Here is an 18,596-nt window from a genome sequence, read left to right on the forward strand (position 1 = left end):
GTACTATACAAATGTAATTTGTCGTTATTGTTGTCTCAACGATGTGATAAGACACTATATCAAATACAAGGATTATTATTATTATTATGTCTCTGGCAGCAAAGCTACTTGCTTGATTTTGAACAGTATCCCGAGCAGAGGAGGTCAGGTGAGGCCAGATACCTCCCCCTCAGCCAGGAAGGGAAAGACGGGAGGAAATGACCCCTGCTCCCACTCTGTTACACCTCCAAACTGAAGAGGAACATGTGTTAGTTGCCTCAGCCAGACTGCTCATCTCTTTTCCTGGCACAGATAAAATGTAAGCAAGAAAGAGAATACAAATGTTAAAACATTTTAAGAAAGAAACCTTTGTAAAGATGATTCCACTGAAAGAGCTGCTTCAAAAGCTTGCTCAGTGGAGTTCACAGTGGGTTAGATCAGTTAATGTAGCTTCTGCTCTCAACTCAGAACTCCTTCAAATTAAAGAGCCAGAGGGACAGAGGAGGCTAATAGAAACCATACAAAAGCTCTTAAGAGTAATTATAGGCTCCCCTCAAGTGCTCCCTTCTGCAGGGTTCAGGAAGGAGGGCACCGCTCTGTGGCAGGTCTGGAAACAATACAAGCCGAAATGACCTCGAACAGACTTGTGCGTTCGACAAGTACAACAGAGTGTCGTTTGTTCAGATGGCATGATTGCTGAAACTCTTGTAACCTATTATACACTGAGCTACAAATGTCTTTACTAATCTAACGAAACCAGCCCACGGACTCATTCTCCAGTACAGGAAAACGTTTCCTATGTGTATCTTGCCGATTTTGATAAGCTGCCTCCCTATTGCACACGCAACTGACTTTCCCATGATTGTTCTCAACACCTGCAGGAGAGTTGACTGCTGATAGAATCGTGTGTACAGTTTGAGCAATAATGAGCTCAGTGCAGATTACTGTTAAATCCCGCAATGTCGTGGGTAGCACGCTTGCGAGTGAGAGAACCCGGGTTCAACTCTTGGGTGGGCTGAAAATTCAGACGGGCAGCAAGTTTCCTTACTCCACACACCTCTGTTTACCTAGCAATAAGTAGGAACCCGGATCACTTTCCAAGAGTAATAATCACTCCAAAAAATATATTAATTTTATCACTCAACCCATGACTGTTTGTGGGTCACTGTTGTGCGCAATTGGCTGCTGCGTTTCACCCGCAAAAATATACAGTCAATTCACTTTACAGTATATTCTGTGAAGCGCTTTGAGACATCTCGAAAAAGTGATAAGGCACTTCATCAAATGCAAGGATTATTATTATTGAAGAGGTAAATCTTGAGATGGCCCTTGAACGAGTTGAGGGGAGAAGCGAGTCGGAGAGACTCTGGGATGGAGTTCCAGAGAGCAGGGCCAGAATAGCTAAAAATCCACCCATGGGGCGAATGAGGGAGGGTGGAACATGAAGCAGGCTGGTGCTTGCCAAGTGAAGGGAGCAGCCTGTTCGGTGAGGTTGAAGGAGGTTCCAGAGGTGTGGCGAGACCATGGAGAACTTGAACTTGATCTGAATCAAAAGAGAAAGGAAAATAAAATGTGATTGAAGTTGCAAACTAAGGATGAAAGTAAATCGTGCAAGCCATTCACTTTTGGTTTCTAGTTCTAAAAAACAGGCGTGTCTTGAAATCTTAAACTGGAGTAACTCGAGGCTAATTTCCATCCTTTGGGAAAGCATAACTCATATTTTGGTATGAGTGAAGATGAAGCTATATATTCAACACATTAGATGAGGTATTGATTTAGCCATATGTAGAGTATTTGGTCCAACACAGTAAACTGCCGTGGCCTTTGATTGAATATGCAAATATTAATGAATAAACAGTTAACTAAAAGCCAATAAAATCAATTTGCTTTGAATCAGCCAAAACCCTTGTCCATTCATCACTTCCCAGCTGGACTATTCCAATGCCCTCCTCACTGGTCTCCCAGTTCCACCATACACAAAATCTAATTATTTAAAAACTCTGGTGCCCGCATACTCACCCGCACTAAACTCTGTGCTCCCATCTCACCATTTCTAGCCAGGTTCCACTGAGCCTGACCCAAGGTGGCACAAAGGCAAGTGAGAATTATGTCTTATTTATCCATCATGAAAAAAAACCTTATCTTGGTGGATATTGGGCGTCTAATCTTTCTATGTTCTCTTCACCCCCTTTGACTCTCTTTCCTGAGATTGCAACTCTTAACACCTCTTTGTTGACCAAGTGGCCATACTTCATATGAACCCAGGCAGTGCAAGCAGCTGACTCAACCATTGATGGATCAGAGGCAACTGAATTGAATCAGCGTTTTGGGACGTCCTCCCGACGTGAAAGGCGCTCTATAAATGTAATTTTGTTGTTGTATACAACAAGGCGATTGGACAGCAGTCATTAGCTGAACACTCTATTATTCTCTGTCCCCTTGAGGTTAATAAATACCCCATCACCGCTCAGATATTCTCCCTCCACAACAGTATAGTTTGGGGTGTATCTTACCATTGTGAGATTGGAGGAGATAAAAAGATATAAAAAGATTCTCATAATTTTTATATTTTTAAGAGGGTTACGCACCGTTATTAGTTTCAGACCTTGTGTTAGATTTACACGGGGTAGAATTCTAAACAAGCCAGGAACTCGTCAAACTCTGAGCCAGAAACCTGTCAGCTCTAGAGCCAGAAACAACTCTGTGCATAATCTGGTGATACCAATATGGGTAGTACTGTACGTATCGGAATATACAACGGTCTGGCCAACTCAGAACAGCTGTATTTTTTGTGTGGAGTTCTACCTTCACTTGTGTGATATAACTCTTAGCGTGGGCTGTGAGTTGTTCCTGTGTGTCTGTGGAATAATCAGGAGAAAACAGGCTGGGTCTGCAGGGGGAAAGGCTACTCTCTATTTGTCTGATTTTTGTTTCCATTTATTGTTCAGATGGGTTTTAGATGGCGAGGAGTGCTAATTCATCTGGTTATTTGAAGAAGATACGTGTAAACAACCATTACAATGCATGAAATCATGAACAGTTATAATATTAATGAGGAAGTGAACGTTAAAATGTCTTTTCTGGCTTTAAATTATTTCTTCTCTATTCCTGTGTGGGTGTGGAGGTGGGGGTCGCTCAATCCTGCCCTCAACCACAGATAGATATCCGGGAGCATATTCACACATGCACCTACACACACCACACACATGTGCACATGTATATATATATATATTACACACTTCCCAACACGCACTCATACATATCCAATACATAATAATACTTGCATTTTATATAGTGCCTTATCACGTCTTCAAGACATCTCAAAGCGCTTCAGAGAATATAACGTAAAGTGAATCCATGTGTATGTGTGTATATATATAATGTATACACAGGTACATATCTATCTACACACACAAACACATATAAAATGTCAGCATGGCTCAGTCATTAACGCTCTTGACTCTGGATCAGAATGTTTGTGAGTACTGTCTTCACATCAGGGCTTTGAGCTCAAAGTCTAGGCTGACACATTAGTGTAGTGCTGGGGCTAAATTGCATTGTTAGAATCCTACAAATGAGATTTAAACCAAATACTGAGCCTGTATACATTTTGACCAACGATCCTCCAGATAAAATTGGTCATGGATGTTACTGGGATGTTGCTGTGCACCAATTGTCTGCTATGTTTGCCTACAAAATACTCAGTCACTGCACTTTGAATTCTGTGAAGCACTTTGAATACCGCTCAATGACATAAGGAGCGATGTCAAATGCAAGTATTATAATTATTATTATACCAGGGTTGCACAATTCACAACCCACATACATATTTACACATACATATATATCTATACACACATATACTTACACACGCACATCTATAATAATAAAGACAGTATCTGTGTATCTGACAATCACGCAATAACTGATTGATGTAGAGAAATGATTTATACCTCATCGGAAAGGTCTTGCATCTGGCAGTGTCATGGGCATATTTTTGGGGGGATCTCGTACCCTTGATGAGTTGTATTAAAAAATGCTTTAATTAAGTCCCAAAATACGAGTTATGTATCATATTCTGCAATTACGTAGCAACAGAAGAAAGTACACAAGGTTCAGAGAGATATATCCATATTCTGCAACAAATGTATGGCACTTTTTTCAGGTTGTCATGGGAGCTAGAATCCTACCATGTGGGACAGACAGAGAGAGAGAGTCTGAGATAGTGAGAGAGACAGAGAGGGAGACTGGGAGAAGAAAGACAGCGAGAGAGAAAGACTAAGAGACAGAGAGAATGTGAGAGAAAATATATTAAAGGAGTCCTCTCACTGAGTCCTCCCAGAGGAGTCCTCCCAGCTGAACATAGATAAAGATGAAATGTCTGTCTGTGTCAATCTACATTCCATATCGGATCCTTTCGGTTGCAAGCAAAGCTAGTATGATATAAACACATATTAAAAAACACACTCGCACACTAACTTTCTACCAAAAATCACTAAACAGCAAACAGAAACCTTGACCAACTTTTTTATTCATCCCATTTGGCCAGGGGAAATTTAGCCCAGGACTTGAACGAATCAGGGAAGGAGGAGGAAAGTATATTAGATGGGCGGGGGAGTCAAGTTGGAGACTGGGCCGTGATTTATAGGCAGAAAAGGAAAATGAATGTCAGTTCTCTTAACAATAAAGCTGATCTCTCCTCCCCCTCCCAGCTAATCCCTGTAACTGACAACATTCAGACAAAATGAAAATAATTTTCACCGTCCTCGTGGGAAGTTAGTAACATTGTAATTTTATATAGCGTCTTTCACTTCAGGGGTGCTTCACAGAATATACATCAGGTCGCTGAAATCACAGTCTAAACTGACCCTCCAATGCAGTGCTAGTAATGCGCTGTGTTGTTGGAGGTGCCGTCCCCCGGATGAGACGTTAAACTAAGGTCCTGTCTGACTATTCAGGTGGATGATAAAGATCCCACGGCACTATTCGAAAAGTCAAGGGAGTTTCTCCCAGTGTCCTGGTCAACAATCCCCTAAATAAAAAAAATGGCTCCTCCCTTCAAGGCTGTTGGGGGATATTGCTGTGGCTACTGTATTCATCTAGAAATAGTCAAATTCTGTGAAGGGCTTTGTGACATCTCAACGACATGATGAGGTGCTGTATGTGGATCCAGCGCCTTGGGACGTCCTCCTGACGAGAAAGGAGCTACACAAATGTAATTTGTTGTTATTGAATCAAAAGCCAGGATTATTAGTATTAATTCTGTCAATTAGTCTGGTCTGGAGGAAGGCTGAGTCCCATTTTGCTAGCCAACGAACATTTTATATATTGTTTATAAAATACAGTTTAGCTTTAAATAAGTCGCCCAGGTGCCGAGGAATTCTGTATAGTAAAGACCCAAGACAGACCTTGGAGGCAAACATAACTGAGTTCATTATCTCTATCAACATCCTCTCAGATTAAGTGCTTGTGAAGCGTTTTCTAATGGACAGTCGAGGACGCTTGTAATTCCACAGACTTAATCTTAACAAAAACAGAGAGCCCTTGTCTCAACAGTAGGGCTGTGGGAGGCCAGGTTGGAGCACAGCCGCAGGTTTCCCCTCCTCCCCCATCCATGTCAACCACACCAATATGAGGCAGGAGGGTATATGTAATAAATAATGACCATGTTTGTCCCATTCAAACGCCTCCTTGTGGCTGGTCAAAGAAGCCATTGGCACTCAACCTCTTGGCCCTATGTGATGTGTACACTGTAAAAGTGACGATGCAAGGAAAAATGGAATTTTAATGTATAATCCTCAAGGAAAATAATATATTATAGTTTTAAAGCCTTGTCTTTTTCATAGGATCATAGAAATTGTAATAATCCTTGTGTTTGATATAGTGCCTTTTGTATGCCAAGAACGTCTCAAAGCCCTTCACAAGATTTATTGTATAGTGTAGTGACTGTATTTGGAGGCGAACACGGCAGCCAATTTACACATAGCAATGTACCACAAACAGTCATGAAGTGAATTGTGAATATTACCTGTAGGATTATTGCCCAAGACATCTGGAGAACCTTCCTTCTCTTTTTGAACAGTGCCATGGGATATTTACCATCTTGTTAACAGACAGATGGGACCTTGGTTTAACACTTGTTCTGAACAACAGCACCAGTGACAATGCAGGGCTTCCCCCAGCACTGCACTGGAGTGTCAGTATAAACTAGGAGTTCAAAGTCACAATATGGGGCTTGAACCCACAACCTTCTGACTCTGAGGCAAGAGCGCTACTAATTGAGCCAGTCTGATGCTTGAGTCAGGCTGACAAGTAAAATTGTCGTTTAGAAGGAGACCGTCCTTTGGATAAGGCAGAGACCCAAACGTCTGCCAGTTCGGGTAGACGTTAAAGATCCTGCGGGACTACTCAAAAAGAGAAGGGAGATTCTCCCAACAAACCCTCAAATAAAATTGGTCATTCACATCTTTGCTATTTGTGGCACATTGTTGTGCGCAAATTTGTTGCCCTGTTTGCAGTAAAATCTGTGAAGTACTTTGAGACATTTTCCGGATTTGATGGATGCTGTATCAAATGTAAGGCTTATTTATGTGTATATTGGATCGAAAATCCTTAGCTATGAACAAAGCAAAATAACAGAGGGAACCTCGTAATGGTTTACCTTCCCCCCACCCCACCCCCGGCCCCATTGAGAGCATGGTTTGATTGGAAAAGGAAGTGGGTTGACACATGGTAACTGAATGCTGGGAAAGGTGACTTTCCCTTGCCTCATAAAGGAGCCCTTTAACACAGCTGGGTTGAATCAGTCAGTACTTACAGTAACACGGGATAAAGTTCAAGCAGAGACCCAGACTTGCTTCATCTGGTAATGTTTCTTTACAGACAAACTAATAATTCTTCAGATTAAGTACCCTTGTTTTGAATGCGTTTGAGGAGTAGGGCTGAGCCCCTCACAGTCACTGTGTCTTTATCCCCCAGACATCTGAAGCACTAAAATGTAAGGATCAAAGTTGCATGTGAGGTTTACATGTTATTTGTTCCCATCTTTACTGATGTCTGTCTGATCCAGTATTTCCCAGAGCTTCTCCATTCCCAGAGTGGCTTTCCCATGCCTGTCTTAATCCAATGATATATCCTCCGCCAATGGTTGTGAATGAACTTCAGCACTAAGTCACGCATTCAAGTCACGAGTTCCGATTCTGCTCTGTGCTGAGTTAAGTGATGGGACGACTTGAGGCAGAAGTTAGATCTGCAGTGGGTGAGGGAGAAGAAATTTAAGCGAGAGGACCTCGGTTCGATTCCTGGGCAGGACAAAACCTTAGGCACGTTTGTAGGAACTCGGTTGTTAATCGATTGGTGGATTGTTTTTCCAGGGATAATAATCTCTTTTAAAAAATTTGGTCACTCAATCCACTGTTTGTGGGGCACTGCTGTGCGCACTTGGCTGCTGCGTTTCACCCACAAAATATACAGTCAATTCACTTTACAGTATATTCTGTGAAGTGCTTTGAGACACCTCGAAGATGTGATAAGGCCCTATGTCAAATGCAAGGATTATTATGATTTACCCAACGTAACTGCTCCAATTATCGAGAAGCCCCTCCTGGAAGGAACATTTGTGTAGACATGAGATGAGGACAGAATCAAATCGGATGTGATCTCTCTGTGCCACCTGAACTTGGGCGATGTCTTGTGGAACTGCACCTTGGTAGAAAGGAAAACAAACACCTTTGAGAAAGGAGAGAATATTGACGATTTAAGAACTGATTTTTTTAGTAACCTTTTTTGTCTCTTGCACCAGTGTAAAATGAAATGATTCTAAGAACTCTCGCTTTATAACTTTGAAGTTCCACAACTTTTTACAGCATGTTTAACATTATAATACCCTGAGAATGTGATTGATACACTTTGTGTTTTAATAGCTCTGGATCTCAGACTGGAAGAAAGCCACAAATGTGGGTTTCACTGTCATTATAAGTTGCATCCAAGCCAAGATGATGTCATGAGCACATGCTCAGCATTTTGTCAAGTGCTGCAGGTGATAGCATTTAGAAGCTGGTTGGTGATAAACAGCTGGGCAGTTCCAGACATGGCAGATCACCCCAACCTAATGCTTAAAGCGATGCACTCTTAGAATAATTTATCACACAAAGGATAGTGGAAATCTGGAACTCTCTCCACCCAAAAGGTTGTGGATGCTGAATCGATTCAAATTTGCAAGACTGATTTTTGATATGTAAGGGTATCAATAGATATGAAGCAAAGGCAAGTGAATGGAGGTACAGATCAACCATGATCTAGTAGAATGGTGGAACAGACTTGAGGGCTGAATGACCTCCTCTTGTTCCTATCTTCCTAGCACTCTGAGACACCATCCGGCGTGGAAGGCACTATATAAATCCAAGTTGTTGTTGTCCCTAATGTTTTGAACCATCTGCAGCGAGGAGAGAAAGAGCGAAAGAGAGAGAGACATGATCCTGAGTGAATCCTGTACATTTTCTTTGCTGAATACTTTGACATAGATTCATTGCAAATTGTAAGGCCTCAGCTCGTTGCTAAAAGTGAAAGGTACATCAACAAACAACAACAATTTACATTTTTATGAGTAGCTTTCACATTGGGGCGACTTCTCAAAGCACTTCACATAGCTTTCTGGTTACCAGAGCTTGGGGGAGAGGGGGAGAGGAGAATGGTGACCAAAAGTCTGATCAAAGAGATAATAATAATCCTTGCATTGATATAGCACCTTATCACGTCATTGAGACATCTCAAAGCGCTTCACAGAATATTCTGCAAAGTGAATTGACTGTATATTTATGTGGGCGAAGATAGGCCCTCTTAAGGCATTTGTTGGTGTAGGGAGGGAGGGGGCAAGGTGAAGGGATTCCGGGATGGAGTTCCAAAAAGGGGAGGCAGAGTGGCAGAGGTTGCATACCAATGGTGGGGAAGGGCACAGCAGGCAGGGGAAACAGGGCAGTTCTCAAGTCAAATACAACACTGATTAGGACAGAGTAATACTGGGTTTTACATATTATGTTAAGAACATCTGACTCCATTTTAGAGACTAATTATTTTGAATTCTAATTTAGTCTAGGCACCCCGATGGGCAAAGCAGTCCTGAGGCAGGTGAGATCGCTGCCTCAATAATTATATTGTTTTCAGTGAGTTCAATTAAAATGATTCATTCTTCATTCTCAGCATCTTTCATGTATCAGAGCCCATAACAACATTTAAAGGCAATTGGATAAATACTTAGAAGACAACTACTGTAATACTAAAGAGAAGGAACAGGGGAATGGGGTTCAGAATTGATAACTCAAATAGAAATAATACCAGCGCTAACGTAATGGTTTGAATGGCTTCTTTCAGTGCTATAAATGCTCTGATTCACGATGGGGAGGGAACAGAAAATTTGGCAAGGGTAAAACATTACCTTTTGGCAGAATATTACTTTTTGCCTACAAATACGCAGTCACTATGTTTTACTGTGTATGCTGTGAATTGCTTTGAGACACCGTCTCAACATGAAAAGCACTATATCAAATTCACAATTATTTCAACTTCCTGGCACCACTTTTATTTTTTACTATAAATCCAATCTGGAACTGCTCTTTACTATTGTAGCTTATATAAATTATATTTTTTACTGCTTGATACTCACCTGCAGGGAGACAAAACCTGGCCTGGGCCCAAGTAACTCCCAATTCCTATTTGGATCGTCTAGTCTGATTCACATAGTAGAGCCTGAACTGTAATACCGTACAATACTGTAGGGGGTGGTGGGGTTGACCGTAAAGACGTTAAACTGAGGCCCTTGTCTGCCTCAGTTTAACGTCTTTCAGTTGGACACTAAAGGTTCCATGGTACTATTCGAAAAAAGAAGGGAATTTTTCCCAGTGTTCTGGCCAATCACTATGTGCAATTGGTTGCCATGTTTCGCCCACAAAATACACAGTCAATCCACTTTACATTCTCAAGGTGATAAAGCGCTATACCATATGCAAGGATTATTATTAATAATAAATCCTCCAAACAAAAGTAAAGCGCCTTGAGACGGGATTGGTATTTTTATGTACACTGGATATCGTACAGATCAACATTTGCTTTTATGATGTTTTGAAGAGTAAACAAAGTGTACTTTGGCCTCCCGCACGTCCCCCGCCTTGCCCGCTTCACCATTTGACGGGTGGGTCTTCTGCCACTCTGCCCCTAGCTTCTGGAACTCCATTCCACAGTTATCCGCCTCGCCCCGTCCCTTGCCTCCTTCAAGACCCCATCTCAAGATCCTCCTCTTCAAAAGTGCTTTCGATCACCCTGCTTCGCCCCATGCTCCAACCTCCCCAATCCCGACCCTCAGCTCGGATCCGAAACACTGACTGTCCAGTGCCTTGGGACGTCCTCCCAATGTGAAAGGCGCTACACAATGTAATTTTGTTGCTGTTGTACTGTACATCTTTAATACAAATAATTTTACTTTTGATTGTTGTAGAGCAAGCTGATCGCTGGTAGAATCATCCCAGCCATTGCCACCACCACAGCAGCAATCGTTGGCCTGGTCTGTCTGGAACTCTACAAGGTCGTGCAGGGTCACAGGTCAAAGACCTCCTACAGGAACGGCTTCATCAACCTGGCTGTCTCTCTCTTTGCTTTTTCGGAACCTGTCCTTGCTCGCAAGATGAAGGTAAGTAAGTGTGCCAGATTGAGGCTGTGTAACCCCAAGGCTGAAGTGTGACTTTCACCTCACCATCTGTTGCAGTGCATAAATGCAGCTAACTATAATGGGCCTCAGAAAGCTAATTCTAACACCTTCAGGAAGAGAATGGGGTCTTGGTTTTTTTAAATCCAATTTCACTTTGGGATCGTTCATAATTAAACATTGTGAACTCCAACTGTGGCTAGTTTAAGAACCATTCTAATTTTCATTACAGACAATATGTGGCCATATCATTGGGACTGTACGGTATGTCAGCATCCTTTCAGTGGCCGTGGTCTCAGACAATGACTTGAGTAAGTTCAGGCAATGGTTTACACAGGACATCCTAAGCCCAAAATAGGTATGAACTAGGTCAGGAGAAGGGAGTTGATGTAAGTTGCTATACATGTGCACTCCAATACAATTGGCCAAGTGCTACCAATTGAGCCAGGCCAACAGCAGGATTTACATGCTACACTGATGTGGAGGATGTGAATACTGTCAGCGCAGTAGCATTATATTCCATTTGGTGTAATGTTCAGATTTTGGGCCGAAAAATATGGGCATTTAGTTATTGAAAGATGAATCTTCATGATCGAGAGAATAGTGGTTTAATGGACGATTGTGGCCAGTGCTTTCAATCGTGAAAATGACTAGTACAGCTGAAATATAGTTGAAGCTTGCATACAGTGATTTATTGAATGTTAATACAAGTTAAATGGTGCAGATTAAATCTAGCTCCACTTGATCTACTCTGGAAAGTGTGTTTAGATTATGGTAACCAATTATGATAACAGTTTACCAGGACAGAGCAAAACTCTGACAAACAACAACAACAACAAGATTCCATTTATAGAGCGCCTTTCACGTCAGGAGGACGTCCCAAGGCGCTAAAAGTTCACCGCATGTGTCCAGATGGGACATCCCTAACCTGCTTACCACATCACCCCATCCACGGAAGGGCAGACCAGTCACTGGGGGCAGGGAATCATCCCACTCAGCACCTGTTTCCCTGCAAGCTACATCCTAACGGATAGGGTCGTCCTAGCTGGACAAGGAGCAGGAAAGCTTGCCAAATAGTGTTATCAATGGCAAGCTATGCAGTTTTAGCTGGTCGGACTCCAGCAGCACTTCAATGCACATTCTAGGGTCCCCAAGCCTTGGCTCTTGCCAACCTTCGCCTAATACTTTCCGAGATTAGGTAAGCAGGATGTGCCCCATTGTATTTACTGCACTATCTGGTTTTCTTTCTATGGGAATCCCTGTTGCCTAGATTCCATTAGCACATCTCGATGTCAAACATAGTAGATTGGGGGTAGAGACTGAATGAAGGGATTAAGTTGAAGTCATTGATGCAGTGAAGAACATCATTAATAAAGATCAGTTCTCATCAGGAGTTCATTTAGTTAAAAGTGTGAGCACTCCACTGGTTATGAGAGAGCTTCTTATGGGATCGTGGCAAAGCTTACTGTAATGTGAGATTTATCACCAGTTTGCAATATCAAAGTGTGCGGCAAGTAAAGAGAGTTTATACAGCAGGAATGTGTGGACGAGGGTCAGAGTACTTGGAGGGGCTCAGAAATCAGAATGCTATAAGCAGCAGAAATGTATTTATTTATCAATGAGTTTGTTCCAGGCAGGAATGATCAGTGCCCTTTGTGATTATAGTATGTATATCTTCACTTTTATATTGCTCTCTTCTTTTGCAAGTGATGATCCTTAATCTCTGATTTACTTAAATGCACCAAAGAACCCTTTCTGAATGGAATTTTTGGATTGGGCTGCACACAGTTCAAATGTTAACTTTTGCAAAGCAACAGATGGATTCTGTCTCCCTAAAGATCTTAAATGTGTTTTCAAACTTCGGGTGCATATGTCTACATTCTAGATGTAATCTGATGGTACAAGAAATGCAAGGTTCCATTACCCATGTTGGTGTCTAAGTAATGTTGGAACTGATCCTCTGACCACTGACGGTGCAACTTGACACCCATCTGTTAACTGCTCCGTGTCCCAGGTAACTTGTGATCCATCTGTTGGACAAGAAGAGCAGAGGGAGCAGCGAGCTGTGCACAGCTGTGTCTTCTCCTGATAATATCACGTTAATACATCTGTGCAGGATCATTTGAGGCTAATTTTGAGGTAAACTGACTGGATTTACAGATGGCAGTAATGTGTCTGCCTCTCATTCCACCCACAACCCCGTGAGGAAAGTGTCAAGCTTACAGATGCTTTTTTTTTTGGTCAGCCGGGTGTCTGACACATATGGAAACCCATCCCCAAGCTTAAGAGTATCCAAATCAATCTGAGAATTCCATGCATCCCACCTGCACATGGAAATCCCAGAGAGATTGTTGGAATGGAATAAGCACTCTTTCCCTGGAGGGATGTATCCTGCTTACCTAGTTCTGGAAAGTATTAGGCGCAGGTTGGCAAGAGCAAAGGCTTGGGGACCCTAGAGTGTGCTGGAGTCTTATACTACTATGTTCATTATTTCTCCTGAAAAAGACAGTTCAATGATGGCATTTATTTCAACACTTCTCTGTTGCATCGCTTAAACTACCTTTCTTTGCATAGGATCTTTGGCAGTGAGCCTTTGCAGAGCATTTTCAAGTCTGCTTCCTCTTGCTCAACATCCGCACTTGTTCATTTCAACTCAAGTCACCGTATAGTGACTAAGAGCAAGAACACGGTTGATATTTCCTCTTCCATGTGCGATTAGCAGTGATTAGCCAATTGCAAGCTCTCACATGTTGGAGATTAGCTAACCATCAAACTTCTGATCCGTAATGGCTTGGAGCAATGCCACTGGACCATTGGGAGCATAAAATGTTTATTTTTTCTGAAACTAATTTGTTGTATTAAATTAAACGTTCCGCTTTAATCGAAGCACCAATCAGGTCCAGGTGGCTATGGCTTTTCCTGTAACACACAGGAAGCCAACTGGTCAACGATGACCTCTCGCAAACATTTCCAGTGATTGCCAGGAAGCTACTGATACTGGGACGCATAGGAAATTGGCCAGTTAATAATAATAATAACCTTGCATTTGATATAGCGCATTATCATGTCATCGAGACATTTCAAAGCGCTTCACAAGATATACTGTAAAGTGATTTGACAACGCATTTTGTGAGCGAAATGCGGCAGTCAGTATGCGCACAGCAGTGTCCCACAAACAGGCATGGAGTAGGCGACTAATTTTATTTGGGGGATTGGTGGCTACGACTCCAGGAGAAAGAATGTCTCTCCTCTTTTCGAATAGTGCCATGGGATCTTTTACCATCCACCTGAACAGGCAGACGGGACCTCAGTTTAACATCTCATCTGAAGGACGGCACCTCTGACAATGCAACAAGGGTCATCTTGCAAATCACTGTATTGGAGTGTTAGGTTAGACTATGTGATTCCAATTCCCGAAGTGGGGCTTGAACCCACAATCTTCTGACTTGTACCGCTGGAAATGTACTATACTTGCTGTATACCATATGGAATTCAATCCACTTCCCCACCCATCCCCAAATACTCGATCCGTGACTGCATTCAATTCGATCTGCACGTCATTCTCCTGTGCTATAAAAATACCAACGCACATTATAAGAAGGTACAACTGTATTTTGAGGAAGGCTGGAGATCTCATGAGTTGCCAGAGGGCCGGTGAATATAATAATTCCTGCTAACCTTATGGGTGTGCAGCGTCACTATTACACTTGTTCTGCGCTCCAGTTCAGATTAAGCCGGTTCAAAACTTCCTTTACACACCGATTGATTTGCAAGGTGATCCACCCACAGGGCTTGATCCACACATCACCACAGCAACAGTGAACATTCCAACTGTACATTCAGGAATTCTTTCTTGTCCATACAGATACAAATTATGTATCATTCTCACTTTTAGTCAGTCAGATTTCAGCATCAGTAAAGCCTACTAATTTGCCTCCTTGCTTTACCGTGTCCCAGACCCAACCCAAGTGACTACATGCTAGATCTATGCGTGGTCATTTTCAACCTCTTAGAGGCAATTGTGCCCTACCCTTGAGAAACTGTAAAATGCAACCAAGGTGATACAGTAGCTAATAATAATAATAATCATCCTTGCATTTGATATAGCGACTTATCACGTCTTTGAGACGTCTCAAAGCACTTCACAGAATATACTGTAAAGTGAATTGACTGTATATTTTTTGGGCCAAAACGCGACAGCCAATTGCGCACAGCAGTGTCCCACAAACAGTCGTGGATTGAAGAAAAGCGATTTGCCAATTGTCTAAAAAACAGGTTCCTACTTACTGCTAGGTAAACAGAGGCGTGTAGAGTAAGGGAACCTGCCCAACATTTCGCCCTGCTGGGAATAGAACCCAGATCTCTCGCTTGTGAGGCGAGTGCTCTAACCACTGAGCTACAGGACTCCACAAGATGGTCATCTAGTTCATAAATTAACATAGAAAAAAAACATTAGAAATTAGGTAATCAGGCGTTGGATGCGACCAGATAATTTCTAAATACACGTTACGAGGATATGGCCATAGTTGATGTTTCATTGCACATTAATTATTCTCATGTTGTACATCCTGCTCCAGAGGGACACTCAAATCTTTCAATTCTACTTTACTGAATTGTGTTCAAATCATATCTCATAGTGTAGAATCCCATTTCATGCCAATTTTATAATATTCCAGTGATTCGATCCCTCTCTGTGAACTCCCATTGTGTCGAACTCCTCTGGAGTTAATACCAAGTGAGCTAGTTTAATCCACTGGTAATTTTCATTCAAAGGTGACATGTCATTTCTGTGAAACTATTTTTTTTACTGAATCACAGTATGAATCACAAAGGGACAGTGAGTTCTCTTTCCCTTCCTGAATAATACAGGAACTCCCAAGTTACTGAACATTTTCTGCAAAGTTGTTTGTTCTGTCTTTATCAGGAATCAACCTTTTTTAAAAAAATATGAATCTTTCGACCTTAGTGTGCCAAACCAGACATTTGCATATAACATTTATTTAGAAATTATCTCTTAATTTCACTTTATCTGGGGTTTTTTCCATTTCTGGAAATAAATTCAATTGACTTGGTTTCTCATCAACTTGTATGATAATAATAATAATCCTTGCATTTGTTATCGTCACAAGAAGACTCAAAGCACTTAACACAATTTATTGTAAAGTGTAGTGACTGTATATTTTGTAGGTGAATGCGACAGCCTATTAATTTTTAGTCCGCAGCAAGCACAGCGTTATCAAGCGTGCTAAATTCATCCCACAGTGTCACTTTGTTGAATTCTATTGCTCAATTGATCAGCTTTGTTGTCCAATCTGTGAAATGCCCCAGGCATTGCCGAGTGCTGTGTCCTCGGATCCTGGACAAATTGGTTGGCTTCAAAGAGGGGGAGAGACGGCAAAAGAAAAAAGAGCACAGATGCCACAGTGAGAAAGAAAATTTGTGTTTTTTCTTTGATATTGACAGGTTATTTCATTTTCCCCACTGAATGTTTTCTGCCAAAGTACAGATTGACAGATAGATGAGTTATGGCCAAGGTGTTTCAGCTTTGATGGAGGCGAGAGTCCTATTGGCTTAGCCAGACTGAAACTAGATACCTAGCAGCACCTATGTGCTCTGTTAACCTAGCAGAAAGTAGGAACTCAGTTGTTAGTCAATTGGCGATCGCTTTCTAGGAGTAATAATCCTTTCAAAAAAATAAATAATTTCCCACAGCTGTTGGTGGGACACTGCTTTGCACAATTAGATGTTGCGTTTCGTCCACAAAATGCACAGTCAACTCTCTATGCTGTATCAAATGCAAGGATTATTATTATTATGACTACAATTATTCCTATACAGCATTTAAAAGGGGGCAAGTACTCAGGCAGGTCTGAGATCTTAAAGGAACAGAATTGACACAAGAGAAGCTATTGTGAGCAGCATTGTGGTAAATACAGGGTTAACATGATTCACAGATACAGGGCTACTGGAAGCAGACTCACTGGGTCTGTGAAACACTGGTCTGGCCCAGCAGGGTGGAGATCAGTTTCATGCTTTAGGTCTAATTTACCTCAGTTATCGAGCAACACTGGTGATTAGATTTCAAACTGATTATTGCACATATCATCATTATACCAGATATACAACCAAGTGCAGTCAATCTGAACCATGGGAAATCGATTTGTTACAATATAATTTAATTAAAATGTAAGTATTAAAGGCATTCATGTTAGTTCGTTTCCAAATTTGGGCTGATATGTAGCCGCCTTTACTGATTAAAACTGCTTTATAAAATCCCAGAACAAATGTATATGTTCAAGAAATGTACATTAACAGCTGGCTTCTCGGAAAAGGATCAGCCTCCAGGATGGTTACATCAGTCTCTCAGTGCTCAGCTGCAAGCATTCAAACATGCCTGCCAAAGTAGTTGTCTGTTGCTCTGAAATAAAACAACTGCGCTGATCGAGTTGACAGCAATGGGGTGTTGGAATTTTGTGTCCCAAAGTGGAAGGAAAGAGATTTTCAGGGACAGTCCCTAAAGTGCCAATGAATTTGTGCAGCCTGGACGATTCAATAGTAAATGACACACGCTCAACAACAGATGAAAGGTGTGTATGTTTTGTCAAACACACGGGCTGGTTGCCATGGAATCTTTGGGACTTTCATTGGCATTTGTCGGGTTGCAAAAAATTACACCAAAGTTTCCTTACTTTGCATCAGTTTTTCTCACATGAGAATAATTGATGTGGAAACATGCAATAAGCGGTTGAAACTGATGCTGTTTAATATGATGCTGCGACAAAATCAGGCATCAACCCAGGAATTTGGGGGAACCTAATATTCTGCTGTGGCCTTAAAATTGGCAATGGTGGAAGATCCATGTCTTAACATGGCATTTTTTGAAAAAGATGCATGTGGATAAAACTTGTGGTCTCATCCTGGAATCTTTATCATGTCTATTCTGTTCCCCCAGAATAGCCGAGAGACAGAGTTGGAATGTCATTGCTCCTTGTACGAATTGTTGCAAAGAATTACGATTAACTTCTGCACCCCACTTCCTGTCGCTTTCTGCAGCTGGCTGAGGGGAATTACTGAGCACAAAGGTACTGATTTAACAGCAGAAGACACAGCCAGAGAAACCTAGCAGTTGTACCATTCTAACTGTGTGCATGTGTGTGTGTGTGAGGAAAAACTCAACTCCCACACACTGTTCGTCTCAGTAACAGCTCTCTGTCAGCCCTTCTCATTATGTCATTGGCAATTACTGTATCATTTAAAGAAAGTTACTTGAACCCAAAGAATCAAAAAAATCTATATTAAATCGATTTTTTAACTTTGATTCCTGATTCCCGACTATTCAACGCCATGGAACGTCCTCCCGATGTGAAAGGCACTTTGCAAATGTAATTTTGTTGTTGTTAAAGGACTGCTGGAGAGACTCTACCCTTTTAACCAAGGCTCTGGGTTTTCACAGATTATTCCCAGCTAAAGAAACCTAATTTATCAGTGGAGTCCTGTAGCTCAGCGCCTAGCAAGAGACCTGGGTTAGATTCCTGGCAGGGCAAAGCGTTGGGCAAGTTTCCTTTCTCCAAACGCCTCTGTTTACCTAGTTGTCAGACTGTTTGTGGGACACAATTGGTTGCTGCGTTTCGTCCACAAAATAGTCAATTCACCTTACAGTATATACTGTGAAGCGCTTTGAGACGTCTCAAAGACGTGATAAGGCACTAAATCAAATGCAAGGATTATTATATAATTTAATGCTTTATTGTTACATCAGATGGACGTCTCAAAGCACTTCATAGGATATACTATATAGTGTCTGCCAAGTTGTTCGTAGAAATGTCCCACAACTCAAATAGTGCCAAGGGATCTTTAACGTCCACTTGGACAAACAGGTGGGATCTCAGTTTAATGCCTTATCTGAAGAACAGCGCATCCA

General features: G+C 41.7%; 1 protein-coding gene across 3 annotated transcripts in view; it reads left to right on the plus strand.

The window, feature by feature from the left end:
- The window catches only part of uba1 (ubiquitin-like modifier activating enzyme 1), a 156,503-nt gene that overhangs the window by 92,376 nt on the left and 45,531 nt on the right, over window positions 1-18,596 (plus strand). For all 3 annotated transcript variants that reach the window (XM_007890277.2, XM_007890279.2, XM_007890278.2), the window contains one exon: window positions 10,469-10,660. In XM_007890277.2, the coding sequence (XP_007888468.2) occupies window positions 10,469-10,660 (192 nt within the window). The remainder of the gene's footprint in view (window positions 1-10,468; window positions 10,661-18,596) is intronic.

Source organism: Callorhinchus milii, unplaced genomic scaffold (assembly GCF_018977255.1).
Source record: "Callorhinchus milii isolate IMCB2004 unplaced genomic scaffold, IMCB_Cmil_1.0 Scaffold12, whole genome shotgun sequence".
NCBI lineage: Eukaryota > Metazoa > Chordata > Chondrichthyes > Chimaeriformes > Callorhinchidae > Callorhinchus > Callorhinchus milii.